A 25,991-nucleotide genomic window follows, 5' to 3' on the forward strand; every position below is an offset into this window, starting at 1 on the left:
CCTACTCCCCGCCCCCTTCACATTGCGACCCACTGGCCAACTTCCACCAACAAACTTGGCCCAAAATAATTGCTCGACATTCGAATCAGATTTTAACGAAGCGCATCGAATCCAAATCCAATTGGAAATGTGATATAGAACACAAAACTCGTTATGCCATTGAAATTTCCATTTGCCATTGTCTGGCATTTTATTATTATGGATTTATAGCATTAGCATGAGTTTTTTGGGGGCGGCCTTCGGGCGATGAATTGTGTTCATTGAATGCACAAAATGTTATGCACAGGTTTTTAGCTCAATGCATATTAATGCAATTGTCGACTAAACACACATTAAAATTGAAATATTGTGTGGCCAAAGTTAATTTCAATGTTCAACAAACCGCAACCCACAGGCAAACGAGTAAAAGCCCAGCAACAACAACGAGAACAACAACAACAACTTGTTGGCAACGGCAGATGGCCAACGACATTTCAACTTTAAACGAACCGGAAATGCGAGCCCACAACGGCATCATTAATCATGACTAGCAACAGCAACCAGCTCATAAAGGACTCTAACTTCCGCTCCATCCGCTTGCCCCTTGCCCCCTAGCCCCCTTGCCCCCTTGCCCTAGCATTGGCTGTGTCCATGTCCAATTCGCTTTCGGTTTCAGTTACAATGTTGACTTTACTTAACGGGCAGCCAATGTTGTTTTTCTTTCAGTTTTTACTTTTATGTTTTTTTATTTACCCATTTTTTTTTTGTGATACTCTAAGTTATTAAAGATTAGCTGGGGCCTTTAAATAGCACGAATAGATAAAAAAGGTTTTTCTAAATTCTAGTCAGAATTTAAAGTGTTTAATTCAAAAGTTGAAAATTAGTTTTTGCTTTTAAATATTCTTGAATTAAAGTAGAAATAATTTTTGATTTCAAATTTAATATATCAAAAGTAAGCTTTGGGCTTCAGACAAGTATGTAATATTTTTTAAAATAATATTAATACCTGAAATAAGCGTAAGACGTACTCAAATATTGAAAGATTCAGTTCTGTATTTGAGCGTATTTGGCGTAAAATAAGAATTTTATTCAAGGCTTACGAAATATGATAACAAAATTCATATTTTTCTCTATGATGTTTGATATTAAGTATCGATACTTTTTTCTATGATTCTTGACTTATTTATTTTGTTTGAAGTTTGAGAAAATGGAGAACAAAGTTCTTTTAATTTATTCTCTTTTTTTTCTAAGCATGCTTCTTACATGTTTTTTTTTCCTATGATTTTTGAATTATTAATTTTATTTAATGGTTAAAAAAATTTAAGAGCAAAGTTCTTGTTTCTTCTCCGATCTTTAATATTAAGTATACGCTCCATACTTGTTTATTCTATCATTTTTTAATTCAAAGCTTAAGAGTTTTGGGAACACAATTCTTGCTTTTTATTCTCATTTTGTTTATTAGGTATTCACTCCACAATTATTTTTTACCATGATTTCTGATATTAAGTATACGCTCCATATTCCAAATACACATCTATTTCGCAGTCTTTTCTGTTGCTCTAGATAAGCAAACTGGGCTTAGAGTTTATTTGGGGTCCACGAGTACGATATAATATTCCTGCAATTCATTTTTCCTCTTTCTATCGCTAGGCAGACAGTTTGGCGATATCTTGGCTGAGAGTTGCAGGCTAGCTGAACGCTACACAAAGTTAATTACAATTACAAGCGTTTGGCCAACTTATTTGCAGTATCCGAACTTTTGTTAACAATCTCTTTAGCAAATGAAGCCGTAGGGTAACTCGGATTCGTTTAGCCTTAACCCTCTGGCCGCAACTTTTTGTGCTTATGTTTTCTCTCCTTGTGCAGCGTATTAAATTTTAATGCCGCACGAAAGGACGAGTTCGTCCACCTTCCTTCCGACCAGTCCAGTTCAGTCCAGTTTAGTTAATAGCATTTTGTGTGAGTTTTTACTGCCGAAAAAATCGAAACAGAAAGTTGACCCAAACTTTAGTGCGGCCCGACACTGGCCAACAAATTTACTCTATGCGCCAAAAGCCAAAAAGTGTTTGCGCTGTGATTTCATATTGTTTTATTTTTTGGTCGTGTGGCAAGTTAATTGGATGTTGCATGTGCAGCATAAAATGACAACAGTTGCATGCGCGTGTGTGTGTGTGTGTGCGTGCACAAAATAGCTGCTGCACTCAGGCACACTAAAATGCGCACTAAACTAATATGGTTAAAGTGTGCGTGTGTGTGTGTTTAGGTGTGTATGCGTGTGTGGGTGTGTGGGTGCGGGTGTGTCGCTCAAGTTGTTGCTTTCAGTTGGCATATGTTGCGTTGGCAAGGGCGCCATATTTGTTTTAGCTCTTACTGCAGTTGTTGTTGTTGTCCTTGTCGAGTGCCGCTTCACGTGACCGAACAATTAAATAGCAAAGTGCAAAAATTTGTGGCTTCAGTTAGAATGTGACTCGCCTGCAATTCAGTTGAAATGTCAACTGCCAAGATCCTTGAGTGCGACTGTGGCAAGTTGCTTAATGAACTAGAGTAGCTATTTAATAGCTTTATCACATAGTTGTGCGTTTAATTATATTTCTTGTACTTTTTCTATATGTCTGTTTCTTATTCTAAGGCTTTTGCACCTGAGGCTGAAGTTGAAGGGCATTCTGCATAAATTTTGTTGCCTGCTTTCAGGCGGCGCTATTTATTCCTACATATCTTACTTGGCCTCTGCTTGGTTTTTGATTAATTGGCGTTTAGTCGTAGCTGCAGAATGAACTTAGTTAGCTGGTGTATAGCTCATTAGTCCCCCTAAATACATTTAATTTCTTTCTCTTTCTAAATATAAGCTTAATTGTTCAAGTACAAGCTTAAATAGTTTCTGCCTGCAGACAAAAGCGAACTGCTTAAAATATTATTGCATACTTTCGAGCGGAGCTTTAAATTATCGCTGCCTTGAAGCCTGTGAATAATAATGCCTGTGATTTAATCAAATGGCTGAGGTTGGGGCAAATTAAACTTGATTTGCATGTCCCATCTTCTAAGTAATAGTTTATATATTTATTATAAATATTAACTATAAAAGGTGTGCGTAAATCTGATCTTGTCTTAAAAGGCAGTATTAAAAGCCTTAAAGCAACTCTCAATTAATTTTAGTGCTGTCTCTGTCAAATCCAAGGTGTTTCTTTGGATTTGCTGGCACATATCAAATCTTTTACTTAGTAGCTTATATTTGCTGGCACATATGAAAGCTTTTAATTATTAACTTATATTTTTATCATACATCAAAAAGTTGCATCGTCTTAATATATCAACCAGAGCTCAAAGCAGCTCGCAATAAATTGTAGTGCATACTTTCAGGCGGCGCGTTATAACTTCCTGCTCAAAGGGTAACTAAGATAACTGGCTGCAGCACGTCTTTTCGCCTGCTTCAAGATTTATTTTCTTTGCCTCAGACTTTGCAAATAATTATCAGTTTATGGCCTCATCAAAGTCAGTTCAGTTGTTGTTATTATTATTATTGCTGCTGTCGCTCAACGCTTTGTAGTCGCTCGCTGGTCGAAATCAATCACAGTGAAGCATCGCCTGCGCGTGACAACAAAGCTCAAGTGGCCGCAGGGTATTGTTAACAAGCTTAACAGCTATAAATGCGATCACTTACAGCTCGTAATCAATGACTAACAAGCAGCAGCAACAACAACAACAACAACAACAGCAACGAAATCCGTCTTAAAAGTTTGGCTTATAGTCTTTTGGCCAACAGTCTATGCGGCAAGTTGTTAGCCCGAAGCCCATAAAAATAAAAGTTTTGCCATTAGTTGTCCAACAGCTGCGCATAACTGTTCCCCTTCTCCTATCATATTTCCGCTGCGCCTGTTCTGGCCAAATAGCTGCCCGCCACCCAACAAATGAGACTCAAGCAACGCCATTGTATATAGAAAAAAGTGCCTATTGTATTATAGTCCATGTTGATTGATGTCCGGCCATTCAGTTCTGCCGCTCGGCCAGCAGACCCTTGACCAGGTTTACCAGCAGCTCCAGACCCTCCTGATTGTTAGCCTTATAATAGGGCAGCGCCTGCATTCGGCTTAGCCATTGTGTTAGCTTTGGATACTTTTCGGCATCGATAGCCGCAAATGCTGCCGCCGTGGACACCGTTGCCACGCTGCACAAATCCGCAATTGTCAGTTTGTCGCCGGCCAAATAGGTTCCCTGTGCCAGACACTGCTCCAGGCCATCGTAGGCCTTTTGCATGTAGCTAATGCGATCCTCGGGTATCTGCGTGACACCAAAATAGATCACGGGCTCCACAATGAAGCGCACCCGGGGAAACAGATGTCCGCAGTCGTAGTAGAGGCGTGCATCTATCAAACGACGCTGTGCCGCATCCTTCGGATACAGTGCCACGTCCGGCCCGGCATATTTATCCGCCAGATAGCTGCAGATAACGTGCGAGTCGCTCACCACGGTCCCATTGTCATCCAGCACGGGAATCGTGTGCTGCGGGTTGAGCAGCAGAAACTCCGGTGTCATATGCTCGCCAGCCTTCACATTAACAGTGCTGCAATAGATGAGGGGGGAGAGTGGAGGAGGGGGCAGTTGAATGAAATGCAAATGCAACTGGTTTCGTTGGCTTTTCAGCTAGTAGAGAGTATTTTAGCTGCCTCAACTGAGATGTGTATATCAATAGGTATGTTGCTTGATATATTTAAAAATGTTGCCAATTTTCATAAGCAATTAACATTCACTTAACACATCTGCATTTACATAAGCTTCACTTAACAGTGACTTAATATGCAGCTTCAGAGTCTTTTATTGAATATAGTATATTGTGCATTTAATTCAAGAATGTAATTGTGAAGCTTTTGGCTCTGAATGTGTGCAGTATGCAAACAAATTTACAAGAATTTAACAAATGAACTTTCAAATCTGCTATGTTAAGTATTTAACATTTAGTTAACAGTGACTGCTACGCTAAGTCGCATTACACTCGAAAAAAAGAGAATCGATAAGCGCGCAGGGCATGTGAAAGTCGATAAGCTTTTTGCTTTTTTTTTTTGTTATTAAACTCACCGCAGATCCAGTTCGAGTCCCAAAGCAGCGGCTGTGAGCAGCACCGCGCGGCAGGGCGGGCTGCGTGGCGCATAATACAGAACTGGTTTCTTGGTTGTTCTATGGGAGAGAGTAGTAGCCACAGATAAACAAGTTAAATAATAGTTAATGTTGATTGCCTCTTCGCATGCGCCAAAAACAAACAAACAAAAAACAGTAATAAACAAAATTGAACTTACGCAGCGCTGCTCATTTTTTATTAATTGTCGGACGAACAAGAAAAACGCAAACTGTTCAAAGTGAAGTGCGAAGAGCAACTAAAACGTGAAAGCGGCGATCACATTGACAGATAAAGTGAGAGCGAGAGCGAGAAAGAGAGTGGGAGCTAAAGAGAGGAAGCTTAAAGCTCAGCGCAGTTTGAATTTAATTTCGTGGCCAGCACAAAAGTATGCTTTAAATAATTGATGAGTGGGCGTTGACAGAGTCGACGAAAAAAAAAGAAGGAAAGAAAATTTCGAGTCAATTTTAGGGGGCTGCGGACAAAACTTTTAGGTTTAGAGCGCACAAATTAAAAACTTTTCAAAAGAATAACAAGTGGAAACGCGCCAGTCAAGTGTTAACGACTGCCCAATACGCTGTTCACTGTTTAATAAGTGTTTAAAGAGGAAGAAAATAGTCTGCATAGCTTCATGACTCTTAAAATGTTGTCCCAAAGCAGTCGCTTTCAAACTGTGGGGCCGTGGTTGGGCTTTATGCTTGCTAAATTTAAATACTCTTATTCTATGCTAAATATATTGAGAATTCCACGCCCTTTTAGTCAGAGTGTCCTGCCTAACCTATATACCCGCTTTCGCTGTGACAACAAATCATTCTTGAAGTTTGGGTCCAAATAAATGTTGTGCTGTGCAGATTTTAGCATTTAAATGGGTTATACACTTGATGAATTAATTTACTTATGTGTTAATTAAATTACTGGCAATTCAATTAAGGAACTCCTGCTGTTGCCGCGGCATATTCAATTGTTAAATGATTTGCACGTTTTTCACGACAACAACAACAACAACAACGAGAATAACAGCTAAGGGGATTTGCCCCTAGGCAGCCCTTTTGAGCCAGGTGCAAAAATTAAATTCTTTTAAGCCGATTTCCGCATTAGTTAATGGCTCAGCCAAAAAAAAATGCGCACGCGACGCGACGCGATTTGCGTTCAAGTGTACTTTAATTGGATTTTTAGCCGAATGATCGATATATTTATATATATATATATATCAGATTTGCTTTTAGTATGCACATCGATAAGGCTCCAATTGGAATTTGTGCCTGAAGTGCTGCTTGGAGTGTGCTTAAATATTTGGTCACGCGCCGCAGCCAAATGGAAATGCCAAAGCCCCAAACGTCGAGACAGGACGACAAGTGGCGCCTTGGCATGCAGGTGAGCTCCTTGCCACGGCAGCCTAGTGACAGCCAGAGTGTGAGAGATGGAGAGAGGGAGTGTGGTGAGGGTGGGTGGTGGGGGGAGAGAAGAGGCTGTCAATTAGAGATGTGCGCGGCTCTCAAGTTTTGAGACTTTATAAAGCTTGGACCGGGGTGACCCGGCACGAAAACCAATAGATATATTAAATAGATATACTATACTTTTTAAGGGAAAGTTACTGGTTTGCTTTTAAAGGAGACATTTATTATGTTGCCTTAAAAAACGTTTGTTTCAATTATTGTTATCGATAGTTCGTGATAGGGTTGAGATTAACTACGATAAATAGATATGGCCTTTGGCACTTATCGTGCTTCTATTTTTCGTGCTTTGCAGCTCACACGAACATGAATTTCTAGGCACGAGCTTGTCATTCCTGGCCCGCGCCCATCTCTATTGACAAGGACCCAGGACTGTCAAAATTTGTGAAAGCAATTTACAGTTATTAAAGCTTTTAGTGCGATCAAAAGTGAGACGCCTTTGCTTGTCCGGGGCATTAAATTTAATATCGTAATTGAGTAATTTCTCCAGGCAGGTGGCGGGTCTTAAAGATGGGTTTCTCTAGGGTAGGGGAGAGGTGTCTGCCTATTGAAAAGCATTGACTAATTGATTGCCATTTGACGAGGGGCATTTATCTTCATAACTTAGTTTTGTGCGCGTTTAATTGAAATCACAGACAGACGCGAAAGCGTGTGAGATTAATTGCCGTCGAAGGCGGCCATCAAGGATTTGGACAAGGACATGGACATGGAGATGGACATGGATACGCACTTGAGTGCTGCCGCTGGCATTGTCCTGGCCCTCGCTTCAAGTGGAAAATCCAGTTTTATTAATGGTTTCGCCAGGACAACAATAAAGTGAAAGGCGTGCGTGGGCCGCGTCAATTGCTCTGCATTTCCGTCTGACCCAAAACATAAATATTACTTAATTCCCAGCCAGCTCGCTCTCTCTCCCTCTCTTTCTGGCTATGTGGCGATTAATAACAATTAAATGTCAGTTGGTTTTGTTGGCTAATTGCCGGCATTGAACGCTGCGGCTTTAAAGCTGCCAGCCAGCGCCAGCCCAATGCCGAGGACTCTGAGAGCCACATGTAATGAACATGTGCCAGGAGACAAGTGTATGCATGAGAGGACATCAGATAAGGCACAATAAAGATGTCGCCGCATATAATGCGCTGCTCCTTGCCCCCATCCGACTCGCAGGCAGGCAGCTTTTGTTTTTATTGGAAATGAACTGGCGACATGGGGGCCCGGGCAACTGCCTGGGGTGGCACCCGGCATATACTTATATATACATGTATATAAATCGTTGGCTAAATTAAAAGTGACATGCCATTACTTGAATATAGATATGAAACAAGTGGCAGTGCTCTAGTCGGCCGTGCACGACCAGCAGATGCCCTGTAACGGAGCTTGAACATATTCCAGATCTGTGTATTCTATCAAAATAATCTGCATATCAAGTTGGGTGTCTCTATATATTCTATATATACTGCGAGAAATGCTCTGAAAACCTGATTTGTAAATCGATATTTATCGGTTTCTTGGAAACTGGTTCTGTTATTGTTCATATGAAGTTAACTTGATATGCGCAGGCAACTGGAGTATCTACATCCCAAATTTAAAGTCTCTAGCTCCAATAGTCCTCGAGATAAGTCAAAGAGATAGACAAACTGTTTGAGAATAAATATACTTGATGCCTGTTACATACATCTATGCAAGCTCATATTACCCATTTGCATTGAGGTCAAGGGTAGAAAAAGCAGCCATTTAGCCAAGTGGCCGAGTCAAATGAAGGGCAGGCCCAAAAGCTGACGGCCAATCAATGGCAACTCCGGCATGCAAATAAAACGGACCCCAACATCAACAACAACAACAGCCAGAACTTAAAGCATTCTTTAAACGTTCACTCAACTAAATACACTCAGAGAAATCGAGCAGGATGAGTTGCCGCAAATTCACTTGAATGAATTCTCTATTCATAATTTTCAAGAATGATTTCATTTTCGTTTATTCAAATGCTTGAATTCAAACTTGAATACCATTTTTGCTTTAAAATGAGCAGACAGAGAGAGAGAGAGAGAGAGAGAGAGAGGGAGAGAGAGAGTTAAGCTCAAGAAAAATGAAAAGGAAAATGCAATTCGAGCGTTTGTTCATTTGTAATTTGAGTTTTTCGTGGGGATTTGCCAGTGCTTAAACAAATTTATTAGCATGAAAATGGATTTTATTTACTTAACATAAAAGAGGATGTTGACTTCATGAAATTAGGGGAACCAAACGCATGCGGATTAGTAGAGGTCATTGGTGGAGCACTCTAATTATAGAGATTTTAGCAAGGGTTCCATATATAAATAAAAGGAAACAAAAGGAAACAAAACGTAAACTTTTAGAACTAGCTTGAAATACTTTTCTGTGAGACTATCTTTAGGGAAGCAAACATTTTGTTTTAGATAACAGATTGAAAATATATTTCGACAAATTTTATTAATAGTAGAAAGACGAATTGGGTTAAGCCACGGCACGCTTGGGGATCAAAGTCCTTGCGTATACAAAATGTTTTAAAGTAAAAAGAAACAATTATCTTTGTAGTGAGGCTTCAAACTCATTTGCAAAGATCTTTAAGAAAATTTACTTAATATTCGCCAAATCCAAAGCTCTTAGATGGAAAATGCGCTTCAAATGTTTAATCAAAGAAAGTTTCTTTTTGGTTTTAAGCTTCTCAATTGAAGACTAACATGAGCAGAAATAGTTGATTCAAACTTTTCAATTCTATATTCTTTATTCGATGAACTTTAAACATATTTTCAACGTCCAGACGTGGGCTTCAATAACTTATTAAAGCTTTTCACGGGCGGAAAATGGGTGAAAAGTTATATCGAAAATCTTAAGCACAAATTATGGCACGGGCAAGGCCGGGGAATGCCCGCTAGTAACATATAAAGCAAAAAAAAAGTAGCTCATATAAGAAAATCTTATCTTGAGCAACAGTTCCTATGGCAGCTATGTAATATAGTGGGTCGATCCTGTCAGATCTGATATATTATACGTAAGTCCTGCCGCATCTATGTCAAGTTCTATGAAGACAGCTTTAAAAGCAGCAAAAGATTTATGAGCATGGAAACAGACAGACGGGCACAAAATCATATTTGTTTTTCATTTGTGAAAGGTTAAAGGTTATTTGCTTCGAAGAATATAATTGTAATTCGATAGTCTTTCTATTTTTGGTGCTTGTCAATGGGAAATTCCCATTCTCGGTCGATTTGTAGTTTTGATTTCTCAGTGCATTCCCGGTGCCAAAGGTCGCCCTTGTCGCTGTCCATCAATGTCCAGCTGCGCCTTCGAGCTGACCTCCTGACCTCCTCCAGGGCACAGGCACGACATCAGGGCCGCATTTTTGGCAGAGCCAAGTATGCCGCCAGCTGGCCTCGGCCTTTAATTTACTTGGCTTGGTTTTTCCGATATCGTGTTATCGGCGCGTGCGGAAAATCGTGCGAGCCGTTTTCCGCTTTGATGTCATTTTATTGAACTTTATTGGAGCATAAAAAAGAAATGCGAAATGCTGCTGCTGCTGCTCATAAGACTCAGATGGCGCGGCTCAGATTGCAGGTGATGCGCATGCATGAACCAGGTAGAAGGGCGTGGGCGGGGGCGGCGGGGGGAGGAGGGTTGGCACATGCTGTTAACATACGTTTTTATAGCCGTAAAAAGCGCTCGCATGAATATGGATTTTTCTCCTTTTTTGTGTGGCAACTTTTCGCGCTTGTTTTCTAATGAAGCTGGAGCCGTGTCTCTGCGCGTTGCGGCTCTGTTGGATGCGTTGGACATTTTATTGGTATTGTTTTTGAAGGCTGCTGTCGGCACTCGACCTGAATGTTGTTGATGGATTACCGTGCGTTAGCCAAACAGCCGACGTTATACCCCCAAGTGCCCAACCACACTCCATGCGGAGCACGTTCCTCTCTCCATTCAATGCATCATCAAATGGACGCAAAAGCTTGACAGGCACACACGGCACAACTCGACAGCTGACAGGGCCGGTTCCCTAAAGGCATTAGATTACATTGTTTTGTATACGTTAACAGAGTTTGGCCATTAGGCAGTCGCATTCCAATTGGGAAATCCTTTTGCCAGCTCAACAAGTTCTAATTTGCGACAGAGCCGAGAGAAAAAACTCTTTTCAATCTGTTGATGGGATTATCAGAATATCGCATAAAGCTGAGCGAATATTTGGAAATATAATAATACCGAAAGCACTTCCGCCAGAATGTGGCAGAGTTGGACTTACGTTTTTGAAGGATCTTTGGTTTATAGGATATTGAGAGCAGGGATTTACAGAATTAATTCGATTTGGACTAATAGTTAAGAATTTTGACAACAAATTGTTTATTTTGAATATAAATAAGGCTTCCGATTCATCATATTTAATCTTATTTCTCTTTCGAATTCGAATTCCTATTAAAGTAAGGGAATACAAAATGGACTTACGTTCGGACAAAAGGCGAACTATCATATTGTACAAAGGAATGAACGGATGCCTAATTAAAAACAACTTCAGAGAATCACATGTCAAATAAACCTGTCCAATTTCAGCCACAATTTCGTGTACTGCAGTCGGATTTGTTGAGTGTTCCAACCAAGCCACATCAGATTTGAAAGCAGATACAGATGCACAGAGTGCAGATACAGATACAGATACAGAGATACAGATACAGATACTTAACCTCAAGTTTAATGGCAGCTGCCGTCGGTTTCTCAAGTGCTGTGTTGCAGGCAGCCTGCACTCATGCAACAAAATGTTGTGGCTTCTGTGCTGTCTAACTGTAATTTCGTCGACTGCTGCTGCTGCTGCTGCTGCAGAACATATTTGCTGGCCAAGCGGATTAAGTTTCAGCTTTGAGCGCTGCTCACAATTTGGCAACCGAGTGCTTGGCCGGGCTGTGGCTGTGGCAGTGGCAGGTTGAGGCGCCTTTTGTGGCAAATAAGTTGATTAAATGCGAAATTGTTGAGCGTAACATAAATCGCAGCTGAGCAGCAACAATGCGTACAAATTGAATTTCTATAGGGACGACTGAAAAGCACCTGAAGAAAAGCCGCTGATTTTGTTAGAGGTATACTCATGCACACACACACACACACACACACACACACACAAACGTATTCAGATTGTTTTCTTGTTGTTGGGTTTTATGACGCCATTTATGCGTTGAAATCGTATGGATTTATGAGCATCTAAATTCCTTCATTTTTTATATATTTTTCTTGGGTTTTGTGGCCCATTAAACATTGACCCTTTTTTTGGTCATAAAACGAGAGAAGTTGTTTGAACGTAAATTACGCATACGCAGCGTGTGCAGCGCCTGCAAAATACTCAAATGCTAATTGGCAGCAAGGCTGCCAACTGGGCAGGATTTTGCACACTCACACACACACACAAGCACTTAGTAAATCAATTAATTTATGCAGCACACACTCACACACACACACACACACACACGCACATGGGCGTGGAAAGAGCAGTCCGCTGGGCACACGCAACAGGAGATTCAATTACTGGCAATGCCGAGCATAGGAACAAAGAAACGAAACGCAGTATGGCGCTCGGCAGCTTATTAACTATTGAAATTGATTGGGCGCTGGGGCCGCCTATTGATGGCCGCCACTGTACTGAAGAGGTAGGGAAGTGAGCCGGGGAGCGGGGCAGCGGGAGCGGGCTATACGATATGCTAATGCCCAAGCAGCAACCCATTCTTAAAGCTCTTGTTGTTTTTGCTACCTAATCGTGCTTAATTTGCTGCAGACGAACAAAGACACCTGCGTGCCAGCCTGCAAGGGCGAGGGGGCGGGGGGGGGGGGGGGGGGGGGGGGAATGGAGTAAAGCTTTTTTTTCTTGTAGGAGTCGCTCGCCAAAAGTTCGTTGGCATTTAGCGGCTTAGGGATGTGACGGTGGCGCGGGAGAACGGCGTAACTTTCGCCGTTAAACTGAAGGTTTTTATGCTAATGTTAATGAATACCTTGTGCACAGTTCAGTTCGAACGGTACATAAATTATATAAAACAATTCTAATTACGCTTTAAAGCCGCACTTTAATGGCGTATTCTGTGCAGCTGTCACGTGTGCCAGTTACAGTTCATAAATCTTGTTACCTAATTTGCGACAACGGCACAAAAGAGCATTAAATCCTTGTTTGCGAGTCTTACATATGTGAGCGTGTCTCTCAGTGTGTGTGCGTGTGTGTGTGTTGGGGCTAAACAAATGTTTGCTGTCTAAAAGGGTTGTTTTATCTCCTGCAAATGTCACAAAGCAAAATGTAGGCCCAAAAAAAAAGGCGGACTTTAGCTGATTTCCAATTGCCATATTCTTATGCTCCATGCAGGCGGTAAATGTTTAACAAGTTTTTGTTGCAGCTGTCGCTGTTCTTTTTCATAAATAATTATATTAATAATGCTTAATTAAATGCACGTCGAATAATTAAAGCGACTGCATGTGGGGCATTTTGAATGCGCGCCAAATGTGAACGCAACGAAATGGAAACTGAAACGAATCGAGAGCCGAGCGCAATTGAGCGCGTCACAGAATGAAAGCTCTCTCTCTCTCTCTCTCTCTCTCTCTCTCTAACGCTTATCCTGGCCGCAGTGCGCTCTTTGGCGCTTTTGCTTCGGCGCCGCGCGACGATGCTGCCTGCCCGGGATTGACACACATCGCCAGGCAAACAGCTGCAGCAGCCGCAACAGTACCAAAAGCAACAACAATATATAAGTATAAAGCCGCCTGATCCCTGGCTCACATTGTTTATCTTATCAGCGCGCAGATGGCCAAATGTTAATGCTTACATAGCCAGCCGCCCACCCACACACACACACAACGCCCACAACTCAACAGCACAATTGCGCGCTTGCATTGGCTTTGAAAAATGTTTAGTTTTTTGTTTGTTTTTTTCTTCTGTTTTTGACAGTTCATAAAACAAACAAGCAAACTGTTTTTGTTTACACACTCTAAAAAGTTTGCTTTAGCGGCTCGCGCAACAGTTTTAATAGTCCCAGCAACATTTGGCTGTCCCGCAACATAGTCCAAGCCGAGCTACAAGTGTCCCTAGCGCAACATAGAGCACCCCACCCCCATGCCGCGCTCTAAAGACGTAAGTGGACACACACACACTTCGCTCACTCCCACTCTCACACTCTCTTCGTTCGCGGTCTGTTCCATTGCCAAAGCGTTGCGCTTGCCGAAGCTTTTGTGCCCATTCGTAGTGCTCGCATTTCGTTTGCCATTTCAGTTCCTCGTTGTAGTTCAAAGCGTACGGTGCGTCTAGCGGCTGCAAGAACTGGTTAAAACATTTGAAAAGGCAAAAAGTTCAACTCAGCTGAATGCGAAACGTGCGCGAAGTGAGCAGCAGCAGGCAGTCCCATTGGCCAACTGAGTGAAGTGTAAATAACTGTAGCCACCCCGCACCCCACACGACCCGCCTTCTAACTCCCAACACACACACACACAAACAAGCGTGCGTTTGTGTGCGTTTCATCTTCATCTGTTTATGTTTGGTCTTGTGTTGTGTTCTCGGTTCGATAGCGTTGTCAACCCCGCCTACTGCAACCCCCGACCCCTCCCCAGCCAGGTGTTGTCCATTAGCCACTGTAATAATATGCTTCAATTATGTGTGTGTGTGCTGCTTCTTCTTTCTTACTCATTATTAATATTATATGCCGTTTCGCTCTTAATGCCTTTCAGAATTGCAGTTATTTATTTTTTAACGGCATCCGCTGAATTCGTTCGCATTTATCATTGTCTCCGCCCTTCGCATTGCCATTCGCATTCGCATCCGCAACGGTAATCTTGCCATGTTGATGGAGATTGATATTAAAATGTCAACAATGCTTGCCAATATCCAATTCAATATATGTAAATATATATGTATGTCTGTATGCATGTGTGTCAAGTGTTATCGGCACAAAAACCAATTAGCTGTTAGCATTGCAGGCACTCAACAGCCGAGTGCCGCCCGCACCCCGCACCCCGCCTCCGCCCCGCCCACGAATCAGTGGCAATTGGTCAAACAAAAGTTTGGCGCGTGGAGCCCTTAAAAAACAAAAGCGCTGCACACTGTGCACAGTGCACTGTTTTAATTGAAAAACTTCGCCAATTGAACTTTAATAAACAACAAAAGAGACCGAGACGGGGGGAAAAAAAATTGGAGAAGAAGAAGAGTAAGGAAATACGTAAATTGTGCAGGCAACAGTCCGAGGACAAACTTCTGCAGGTTTCGCTCTAATTTTCAATTAAAAGTACCCCTCCCCGCACTCACACAGGCAAAAAAGCCAAAATGGCTGCCAGATGCATTGACCACAACAACAACAACAAGTCCTGAAGTTGTGATCCTTTAGCTTGTCCAGCTTGAGGCTGGCCCGTGCCATTGTTCTGGCAGCTTCCTGTCCGCTGCTGCTTTTCCCGTCTGTTTCCGACAGTGAAAAGCTGCCTTCGAATTTTCAGCCTGCGAGCAATTAAAATATGCATAAAATGTAAATGAGAGAAGACCACTTGGCAAAACCCTCGCCCCCACCCCGCCCCTTATCCTTCTGCTATAAAAGCGACCGTCTTACACAAATCTTGTTTAGCGCAAACGAAACAATTTTGTGCCAACTCGTGTAATTAAAGTGCAGCAGCAGCAGCAGCAACAACAATAGCAACAATAACAAAACAAAAACAAAAGGACAAGTGAATGAATCAAATTTAATTATGAGATAAACGTTAAAACAAAACAAATTAAATAACACAAACGCAAAGGAAACACATTTACAGTAAGTCTAAACCAGAATATGCAAAGTGGCGGTGAGGTGTGAAGAGGGTGGAGGGGGGGGAGGGGGGCTTGGCAGGACACGCTGCCAACTAATTTGTCCTTGTTGACCAGCAGCATCCCATTTAACAGATCAATAAAAAACGCATTCAGGCTGAAAGCGTATTTATTTTTAATCTAGCGACGCTTTTCCCGTAATTAGTTTTAGTTTGCCTGCCGCGCATGGAAATGCGGCCAATAAAGTGCCACGCCCACATGCTGTGAATGCTTTTAGCAGCCACGCGTACATATTAACCTAATTGAATAGCCATCACAGTGGGGTAGGGGGGGGGGGGGTAGGGGGTAGGGTTAGTTGTTGTGGGAGTGGGCTAAAAAGAAGCCTGGCAATTACGCAGTCTTAATGTCTCAGCCATAAACAAGGCCGCATCCTTTTTCTGTTGCGTTGGACTAAAAAAATGCGGCATTTGAAAATGTTTATGATACACGCAGCTGGCTCCGAAACATGGCCAAGGTGGCCATGTGCCATACGATTAACTGGAAAGAACTAAATTCCATTCATTTGCCATTTTTCCGGCGGCTCAGCCTTAGCCAAAGATTAGACCCGGACAAAAAGGAACAACAGAGCAAAAAAAAAGTTTGGGCCAAGTCGCCTTTTTTTTTGTTGCTTTACAGTTAATTACAAGTTGCTGCGGCAACTTTAACTTCGGCAACGTGCCACAAACAAAGGCACAAACAGCAAAGTATATACACATATATAACTATACCCATATACATATCGCATATATATGCCATACACCATATATATGTATATATATATGTATATGCGTCTTGATACTGGCGCATTTTGGCATTTATGTGGCATGAAATAAGTTTGCAGCGCCATTAATAAACGTGCCACAATGATACTCTACATATGAACAATGCCGCAGCGGGTGTCCTAACGTGCGCGTGCCTCAGTGTGTGTGTGTGTGTGTGTGTGTGCCTGAGTGCGTGGGCGTGGCACATGCGGCGACGCTTCTAATTAGAGCTCCGGCAAGCAGTTGATGAGGGTAAATTGGCAAATAATTAATCGCCGGTTAATTAAGGACTTACATGAGCCAACGCCGTAGCCAGCTCCACCTCGTCCCCCTCCTCCTTCTCCACCCCGCCCCTTGCTGCCAGCCTTCAGCTTTAAGGCTGGTTATTTGCTAATTAAAAAGTATTTAAAAGGAATAGTGCAAAAAGAATTTTTTAAATATAATTACAGGCATGAACGCACATAAATGCAATATTAAAGTTTGCATGCATTTTGTCCGCTTGGTTAATCTTTAAGTTCAGTTCTTGGTTAGAAATTTTTTGCAATTTTACAGACATGGAATTTGATATGCTACCTAAGCTGGAAATTTCCGGAAAATCTATCTGATCAAAAATGTTATAATAGAAATATTTTTTTATCTTCAAAGAAATAAATTCCTAAGAAACATGTTCAGATACAAACCAAAACTACTAAAATTACTAATAATTATAACAAATTTTATTTTATATGGCACTAAAGCTGGAAAAACTTCCAGAAAAAGTTCCATTCTGATCAAAAATTTAATAATAGAAGTCTTTGCTGTTAGCTTCGAAAAGATATATACCTAAAAAGAAGTTCAGATAGAAACAGAAACTGCAATAATTGTAAATTATTATTAATAAGTTTATTTTATATGGCACTAAAGCTGGAAACTTCTAGGAAATATTCCATTCAGATCCTTAATTTAAAAATATGCATCCTTGCTTTTATCTTCAAAGAAATATTTAGATTAGAAAATTCTTAAAAAGAAGTTCAGAAACAAGCCCAAACTACAATAACTATAAATTTTTAAAAATTATTATTATATATTATTATTTTAACTTATTATTATATATTATTATTATATCATACTATTATAATATTTGTTATAATAGCGTCTCTTAAAAAGAAATGAAAGTAGCTACATTCATGAATTTAAAACAACAGCTTTACGGCCTCATAAACTAGTCAAATGAATAAACAATTTGCTTTGAATGAAGTATTTTTCGCAAATCCATAAATGTCAATGAAATAATATCTTACACGAGCTGCCATGCATTGCAACTATCTATAGGGTATATCTGCGAATTAGTGAAATATTTGCAATTTATTTCGTTGGCCGACTCGGCGTATGCGTAATTTTTATATGCGCGGCTGTTGTTGCTGTCTCTGAACTTTGTAAACATTGAATACTTGTTTATATTTGCATGCGCAATTTTCAATGCTTCAGACACACTCGCACACCCACACACACACCCACACACACACACACACACACAGTAAGACCCTCATCTTTAAAGCATCTTTTTTTTTATTGTTTTTCGTTCGTCTTTATTGTTGCGTTTGTTGTCCGTCTGCACAGTTTAAGGTCGCATAGCCATTCATTTTTTGAGCAATTCCTGTCGCTCGCTGTTTTAACACACACTCGAATTTGATATTCATTGAAACTATAAATCTTTTATGAGCAGTCGCTGCAGCTTAGCTGAGTCACATGCCATCCGCCATCCGCTCGGCAAATGTTGTTTTCCACAAAATTTTACCCAATCAGCTGCGGCCGCTTTTCGCCTAAATACTTAAAACTGAATATGTTGGCCTTGGCGGGGTTCGTTCTTTTTTTCTTTCTTTTTTTCCTTTTCTTTAAGTCAATTTGAATGTTTGTTCGAGTAGTTCGCAGAGCGGTAATAATTTTATTGCATCCGCATTTTGCTCAATGTTTTGCAATACTCAGAGTGTAAACAGTTCGAGGGAAATGAATTTTCAGCAAATACTCGCATTTGAAGTGGAAAACGCTTTGCTCAAAAAGTTTAGATAATGCTTTCAACAAACAAAAACTATAAATAAATATTGATTTATAACGTGAATACAAACTAAAATAATGAGTTCCCTTTAAGTTTCTCTATTTACCATATTTATATTTATATATATTTCTATATATATTTTTCAAGCACAATTCATGATAATAAGCTAAGTTTTGCTCGAAATCAGATGATAAACTGATGACTGACATTTGAATGATTTTATTCATTACTTGGTGCATCAAAAATGTTATCTAGTTAATATATTTTTTTTTATAGATTATCTGTAATATGTACCGACTCGTTGAGTATTTCTGTTCAAAACAAATAAACACATGCTCTCTAATAAGGGCCTAATGAACTCGACAAACATATCAATCACGAGTCGAACTTCAGCTAAGCGTCAAGATAGTTTTTTATGAGCGCTATATATACTATATAAACTATATTGTAGAGTTCATTATCGCATAGCATTGAGCTCTTAGTTGAGCGCTTGTTGAAGATATCTTGAAAATGAAAGGGTTGTCAAAAGTAGGTTGTGATAAAGTACGCCAAACTGGGCATACGGACAGACAGACGGACGGAGGGACAGACAGACATCTCTAGATCGACTCGGCTGTTGATGCTGATCAAGAATATATATACTTTATGGGATCGGAGATGCTTTCTTCTGCCTGTTACATACACTTGCACAAATACATTATACTCTTTTTACCCATTTTCAATGGGTTCAGGGTATAAACATAATTCAAAGAGATACTTATTGTATTTCTAGTATTCAACGTAGTATGTCAGCGGCAAAAGGTGGAAGCTCTTTAGATCTTATAGAAGGCTCAAGAAATTTGTAGAACAGAACTGAATTGAGGTACTTTTAAAACAAGTAAAAATACAATTAATTAGATAACACAAATGAATTTTAAGGCAGCCGCCATTTATTAAAAAATAAATATAAATATAAATTTTATTTTACTTAGTATCAATTTTTTAATACTAAAATATATTTTATTTAGAACTGATTAACTCTTTTTTATACTCAACTTTTTAATACTTTTTTTAATGATTTTATTTATTTTATTTATTTATATACATTTAATTTCCTATTAATTTTAATGAATATTTTTAATGTATTCCGAGCTCCTGCTACAAGTACCTTAAAAAATTCGACATATTTTAATAAATCGAATTTTTTTTTAAATTCCAAATTTTGTTTGTTCTTTACACAAAGGTCTCTCGTATAGCGCGAACACATTTATTTTTGTGCTCTTCAAGCATTTTAATTCGCAGCACTCTCAGCTCCATTCTCACTCTCACTCTCGCTCTCTCTTTCGCTCTTTCGCTGTCTCACATTCTCAGACAGTTTCTCTGAGTAATCAAATTGTTTTCGGGTGCACCAATTAAGTAAAGTGGGGCCTCTATAGGTCTTTTTTTTTTTTTTTTTTCATTTGTTCGCAATGTTTGTGGCTCTGTCTGCGGCTCACATGGCGTATGAGTAATGCGCTCTAAAGCATTTATCAGCGCGTATACACAAACACACACGTACTTTAAATGCAAAGTGAGCGCATAAAGTTAAAAAATAAAGGTAGGCACGCACACGCACACGCACAGCCTGGCGAGTGTCCTTCAACATGCGCCAGTGTGTGTGTGTGAGTGTGTGCGTGTTGCGGGTTAGCTGGGATAAGCAGAGTGCTGCAAAGTGCTATAAATCAACACTCGAACCACTTAATAAAAGGCAACGCCATTAGACAACAGCAACAGCAGCCGCCGCAGCCGCCGCAGCAGCGTTGACGTTGCACGTAACCCGCTGCCACAACTCAAAACAATGTCATACACACACACACACTCGCACACACTCGCACTCGCACACACTTCAGCCACGGCAAGAGTGCAAAATTTTTCGCGTTTTTTCATAATGAATTATGGCAGACAAAACAAAAGCTGGAAAAACAGAATACCAAAAATCTATGAGGTGGGAGGGGAAAGTGGGGCAGGAGGAGGAGGTGGAGGGGGGGGAGTGCTTGGGGCTGCAGTGCCAAAAGTTGATGGAATAAAAATTATTAACAAATGCTGACAGCTTGTGTAAACAAGCGCCACCAAATGGCCGCCGAAAATTTGCTGTACGCCAAATTGTGGGCGCTTTGAGTGCCAGGGCGGTGAGTGTGGCTTTTTTCGAGGGGGGCGTGGCGCTAAAAATGTTTTCGTCACGCGCTTTAATTGCCACGCCTGTGTGAACGCAGGCGAACGCAACGGAGGCGTTCGCAACCGCAGCAGCAACAGCAACAGCAGCCATCTGCGGGGCGTGGCAGTTGCTAACAGCCAACGCCCCCGGCCCCGCCCCCGCCTCCGCAGAAGCGAGCGCAGAGATTTTTGCATCTGTTTAACGTAAAGCAATTGCAAATTAGCCAAAATTGTAGCCAGCGTTCGCTTAATGGCCACATTTTCCATTCTCTCTGTGAGTGAGTGAGTGAGTGTGTGTGTGTGTGTGCGTGTGTGCGTGTGTGCGGGTGTGTGTGCGTGTGTGTTGTGGCTGTTCTTATCGGCAGCCGCGTAATAAAAGCTCTTTAGTGCGGCCTTTTGTATGAATTTAAATATTTGCACAACGTTTCATTATTTTCATTTGCCAAGACGATGACGTTGTAAGTGCCCGCTTTCAGCCCTGCCCTAAGAAGCCACGTAATGTATAGCATTGAGAATACACAACAGCACACACACACACACGCACACACACACGCACACATTTGAATGCCTCTTGTTTTATGCACATGTCTTGAAATTAGTTTACTTCGTTTGTGCGGCACAATTTTAATTAAATATCAACTGCGCCAAGCGAAGACAGCTGCAAACAGCGACGAGCAGCAGCAGCAGCAAGAACAACAACAACAGCAACAATAATAATAATAACAACAACAATAACAATAACAACAACAATAACAATAACTACAACAACACAAGTCACACGCAAAGTTTTAACTAGGTCACAAAGTAATTTCTATGCGCTTGCTGCAACTTTTGCCACACTTTATTAGCTGTTAAAGCATTAAATCAAAACTGTTTGCCAGAAGTTTTCGTATTTAAGAAATTATAAACTAATCGCTATATATGATTATTATTACAAAAGAGCTTTTGTTCTTAAATGTCCGAAACTTCGCACTAAACCCCTTGTTTTTATTTCTATATCTACTTTGCCTCTGAAAGAAATGTAATGTTATAAAATTTGATACTTCTGCTGCTTAAAAGAATCGTAACTATTCCAGCAAATCAACAAATGGCTAGCTGCATGAATCATATCATTAATCTTTAAAGCTCGTTAATTTAATGCTCGATTTAATACGCAATTTATCAAGCTGCCGCGCAATAGCTTGATGTTGAAAAAAGAACAGCGAATCAAAGTTTGCTTTAATTCAATTGCCTGAAATTAAAAGTTGTTATTTGAATTCCCATTAAACATTTTAATGTTTTAAGTTCAAACATTTAAAGCATATCATTTTCTAAAAACTCTGTTAAATGCAGCTTGCATTAAATATGCAATATTAAAATCAGTTTTACATTAGGTAGCTTACATTTAATGCAGTCATGCTAACAGCTTGCTGTTAAATAATATATTTCGTTAACAGCAATAAACACTTCGAAGCTTAACATTTTCTTAATAACTTTGTAATGTGCAGCCTTTATTAAATATGTAATGTTAACAGCAGCTTAACACTTTTCAGCTTACATAAACATGTTAACAGCCTGCTGTTAATAACATATCTTTAACATTATCTTTGAAATTTAATCAAATTCAGCTTATATTAAATATTTTTCTTTCTGTTTAACCAAGCAGCTGCTGATAGCTTTAAAGTTTTCGCACAATCTTTATAGATTTTATGTACTTCAGTCATAATTTCAATAGATAAATCAGACCACAAAAAAGAACAGCACAAGGATAAACACAAACTCAAACACAGTTTATGTTCCGCACTCTACCGAATTGCGTGCTGGGCGATTTTTATTGCTTTACGGAAAAACGGCAACCAACCGCCCCTCAGACCCACCGCCCACTTTTTCCACTTGCCCGCCAATCTTCAGCATTTTTCGCTGCTTCATAAATAAACTGTTGCATGCTTTTGGGCGTCGCGTTTGTAGGGCGCTGCCCAGAACATGCTGTTAGTTATTGGCTGTTGTTGCTGCTGTTGTTCTTGTTGTTGTTGCTGTTGCCGTCGCGCAATCTGCGGCACTAGTTTATAGCCATTTAATGAATGTTGGCACTTGGCGTGCGGCAATGCGCCACACGCAGCGCCAAAGCCTTGAAAAAAATGCCTTTCGTGTGCTGCAAGGCAGGCAGCTCTGGTCGCTCAAAACGAGGCGTGGCCAACATATTGCCAGTGACCGGAGTAGCAGCTTTGTGGCACCGAGCTGATGACATATGCAATGGCAATCGTAATGGGAATTTGGCAGCTGAAGCTGCACCAAAAGCAGAAGCAGAAGCTGCAACCGAACTCGTTGCTGTCAGCTGCCTGAGCTTAACATGCAAAGCACAAAGCATATCAGACACAAGCACAGAGAGTGTGTATGCATGTGTGTGTGCGTGTGTGTGTATTAGTTGACATGCAACAAAATTTGGTCTTTGATGCACACACACACACACACACACACACGGATGATTCTCGTTACAGAGGACATCAGTTTGCCTTTATGCCATTTTCATGTTGTCCATTTTGGCCATTTTATCAACTTGTACATCTTCAAGTGGCCCACTTAGTTGTCTTCGTTTTTATTTGAAAGTAGTTCTCTCTCTTTTTTCGTTTTTTGGCATTTTTGCTGATATTCGCAAAACTGTTTAAATTGAAATTTCATTTGGCTCGGCGCACGCAAAGTTTGCGGCCAACTTAATTTGCCTGATGAAAAGTGCAAATTTCTTTACTGTCAAGCCACAACACGTGCAAGACTCCCCGCGCTCTCCCTCCCCCTCTCTTTCCCTCTCTCTCTCTCCCTCTATGTCTCTCATATTCTCTGTCTCTCTGCCTTTGCCACATGAGGCAACTTGAACTTTATCTGCACTTGCTGCGCCCGCAGAAATTGCTGTGGCCACAAAATTATTTTATGACTTGGCAAACAATTTGGCCAACTGACTTTTGACGTCGTAATTGCAGCCCCTTGCAGCTTTTATAACTGTACATAAAATATAATACTCTGATTCGTTGGTACTCAAAATGATATCAAAATTCGTTTCTTAAATTAAATATGACCGAAATAGCCAGAGCAACTGTCTAATGCGGGGCTCTGCTCGTGCTCTTCCGCCTCCCCCTTTTAGCTGCCCTTAGCTCCTTTGTGCTCTGCCAGTTTTCATGAAGATATATATTTTATTAACTTATGGCTTAAAGCTGGAATTTGTGTGCTTCTTTAATATTACCAGTTCTAATTCACTTTTTATACCCTGTACCCATTGAAAATGGGTAGAAAGAGTATAATGTATTTGTGCAAATGTATGTAACAGGCAGAAGGAAGCATCTCTGACCCCATAAAGTATATATATTCTTGATCAGCATCAACAGCCGAGTCGATCTAGCCATGTCCGTCTGTCTGTCCGTCCGTACGTCTTTCCGTCCGTCCGTATGTATGAATGCAAGGATTTTGAGCAATTTCGGCAAATAATATCAGCTAGGGTCACCAAACTTAACATTTAGCTGCTAGAATAGTATATATTTATCAAGTATCTTTCTTTTTATACCTATCGCCTGTCGGAAGAAGAGCGTACAGGGTATCCCCTAGTCGGGAGCTCGCGACTAGAACCTCTTACTTATTATAAATATACTAGCTTCAGGTCAAGTATATGCTTCATATTTCGAATGCCACTTTTTCATACATTTTCCGTCTGTGTGCATTATAAAACATTTAAGTCGTATATTTTATTATTTATTTATATATTTAAGAACAAAGCCAATAAAATTGAGCTATGGAAGCTTCTGGTAAAATTTAAATTAATTCAGTTCCAAAGTCTAAAGCAAGCTTTAAATGAATTCTTGACCATTTAGTCCCAATAACACAAGAGAAAACACAGAATATTAACTTCAAAGGAATCAAGAAATGTTTCCTGAACCGAGCCAATTGTATTCCTTACGGATCGATCCGTTCCCCGAGTAAAGTGTATTAAGTTTTTGAATTGGTTTTAACCAAGTTCAATAAAAAGTTTCAATTGCCAGCTTTTGCTAAAACTTATCCCAGTTTAAATTTCACTTAAATCATATAATATCCTCTTGGAAATGGGGCTAATTCGTGTTCGTTTAAATCATGAATCTAATTAACTTGTTTATGAGCTGATTTCTGTTTGCTGTATTGCGGCTAATCAGTTCGGAAAACCCGCAAATATAACTTAATAAACTTGATTTACGGGCCAAATTCGCAGAACAGACGAAAACAGGGCAGGGCAGGGCAGATCAGGGCAGAGCGGAGCGAACGGTAGAGAGAATCGAGAAACTTTGAACGCTTCGGGGTAATCAATAATTTTTAATCCCAAGCGACAGCATACAGCGGGTACCACACACGTTTTTGCTGGTTTGTTATCGTTGTAACTTGCTGTTGTTGTTCTTGTTGTTTTTGCTGCTGCTGCTGCTGCTGATGTTGTATTGGGTTAGCCAAAAAGAAAACTTTGGCCCATAATTGAAGTACACGCTGAATAAAACGCGTCATGTTGCGTGCTGTTTGCATTCGCCCCATAACTGGGAATATGAAAATGAAAATGAAAATGATTTGTAGTATGTGATTTGTGTGGTTTATGGGGGTGTAGATTGGGCGTGTGTGTGTGTGTCGGTGTGTGTGGGTGTGTGTGGGTGTGTGTGCACGTAGCACGCATCATTAATTTGAAAGCCGCTTATCATATTTGCAATTACTCGTTGCGTACAGGTTGACATGACCTCCCAGGCGCATTTAGCTGTGATTGCCAGGACTTTGATTGATTTGCCAAAGCACTCGCACACAATCAAGCATTCAAATATACAAGCTGAAAATTACATGCAATCGTACAAAATTATATAGATGAATTTACCTGGCGACTTACACGATTCAAATGTTGACTTGTATAAAACTTGCTGCAGGATTTGAGCCAGCGACCTTTCGCTATTCCGATTGGAGCTCTTTTATGTAAATGCACATCATTTTCAAGCATCAAATAAAGCCATGTTTGCCTCAAGGCTTTCGACTCAACAGCAAATTATATGCCCAAAAGCTGCGAACCCTTTTCCCCAGTAAGCCCCATTCAGAACCAATCGCTAATAATGCGCAAATAGAATCAAAATTGTTGACACTGCCGCGAAGGGGTGTTTTTATTGTAGATCTACAATCAGTCGGCTCTCAAGTTAAATATTTTAAAATTTTCAAGATTTGTGAATGCGAGAAAATTCATTGACATGAAATTTGGCGAACATTTTATGTGACAATGCCATGAAATCGAATTTGCCCAGCGACCGGAAAGGCGCACGCTCCTTTAACACACATGTGTGTGTGTGGGTGTGTGTGTGTGTGTGTGTGTGTGTGTGTGTGTGTGTGTGTGTGTGTGAAAGGCTTTGCTGGCAAACAAAGCGCTAGAGGGGGGCCAGCCGGCAGCACTTTTTGATTTATGCGGCATTTTTATTGTAGGCCTCGCTGCTGCTGCTGCTTTTTCTGCTGCTGTCCCGCTTTCCGCTGGCGCTGCTTGAATTTAGACCAAGTCACGAGTCCTGGCCTGAATGTAGTCGAGCGTGAATTGCGTGAGCTGCTTGTGCAAGTTTGTTTACTTTTGCATCAGCAGCAGCTTGAAAAGCCGCTTGGCGTCCCAAAAACAAAGCGTAGACAAAGACGAGCACAAAAATGAAAGACACACTTGAAAATGTTTTACATTTTTATACCCTGTACATAAAAAAAT

At 40.5% G+C, this 25,991-nt stretch overlaps 2 protein-coding genes across 5 annotated transcripts in view; one reads left to right on the forward strand and one right to left on the reverse strand.

The window, feature by feature from the left end:
- The window catches only part of LOC135432342 (uncharacterized), a 42,743-nt gene that overhangs the window by 9,228 nt on the left and 7,524 nt on the right, over positions 1-25,991 (forward strand). The window contains exons 1-2 of one of the 4 annotated variants that reach the window (XR_010436902.1): positions 13,783-13,922; positions 15,108-15,290. The exons of 1 other annotated variant lie outside the window; for it this stretch is intronic. The gene's annotated coding sequence lies outside the window, so the exon portion shown is untranslated. Of the gene's footprint in view, positions 1-13,782; positions 13,923-15,107; positions 15,291-25,991 lie in introns of those variants that run through there. 2 more of the 4 variants (XR_010436903.1, XR_010436904.1) reach the window with 2 other exon arrangements.
- Positions 3,905-5,344, reverse strand: GstE11 (Glutathione S transferase E11). Its single transcript, XM_064686572.1, has 3 exons — positions 5,268-5,344; positions 5,050-5,148; positions 3,905-4,537 (listed from the first exon to the last, which is right to left on the reverse strand). The coding sequence occupies exons 1-3, from the start codon at positions 5,279-5,281 to the stop codon at positions 3,964-3,966; spliced, it is 687 nt and encodes a 228-aa protein (XP_064542642.1). The 5' UTR covers positions 5,282-5,344; the 3' UTR covers positions 3,905-3,963.

Source organism: Drosophila montana, unplaced genomic scaffold, assembly GCF_035044405.1.
Source record: "Drosophila montana isolate Dmon_TW-CO22-7 unplaced genomic scaffold, ASM3504440v1 contig_3200_1, whole genome shotgun sequence".
NCBI classification, from domain to species: domain Eukaryota; kingdom Metazoa; phylum Arthropoda; class Insecta; order Diptera; family Drosophilidae; genus Drosophila; species Drosophila montana.

Excerpts from the sequence above, each read along its gene's own strand:
- GstE11 (XM_064686572.1), bottom strand. Across the intron at positions 4,538-5,049 it reads GGACTCGAACTGGATCTGCG|CACTGTTAATGTGAAGGCTG; the intron begins GTGAGTTTAATA and ends CATCTATTGCAG.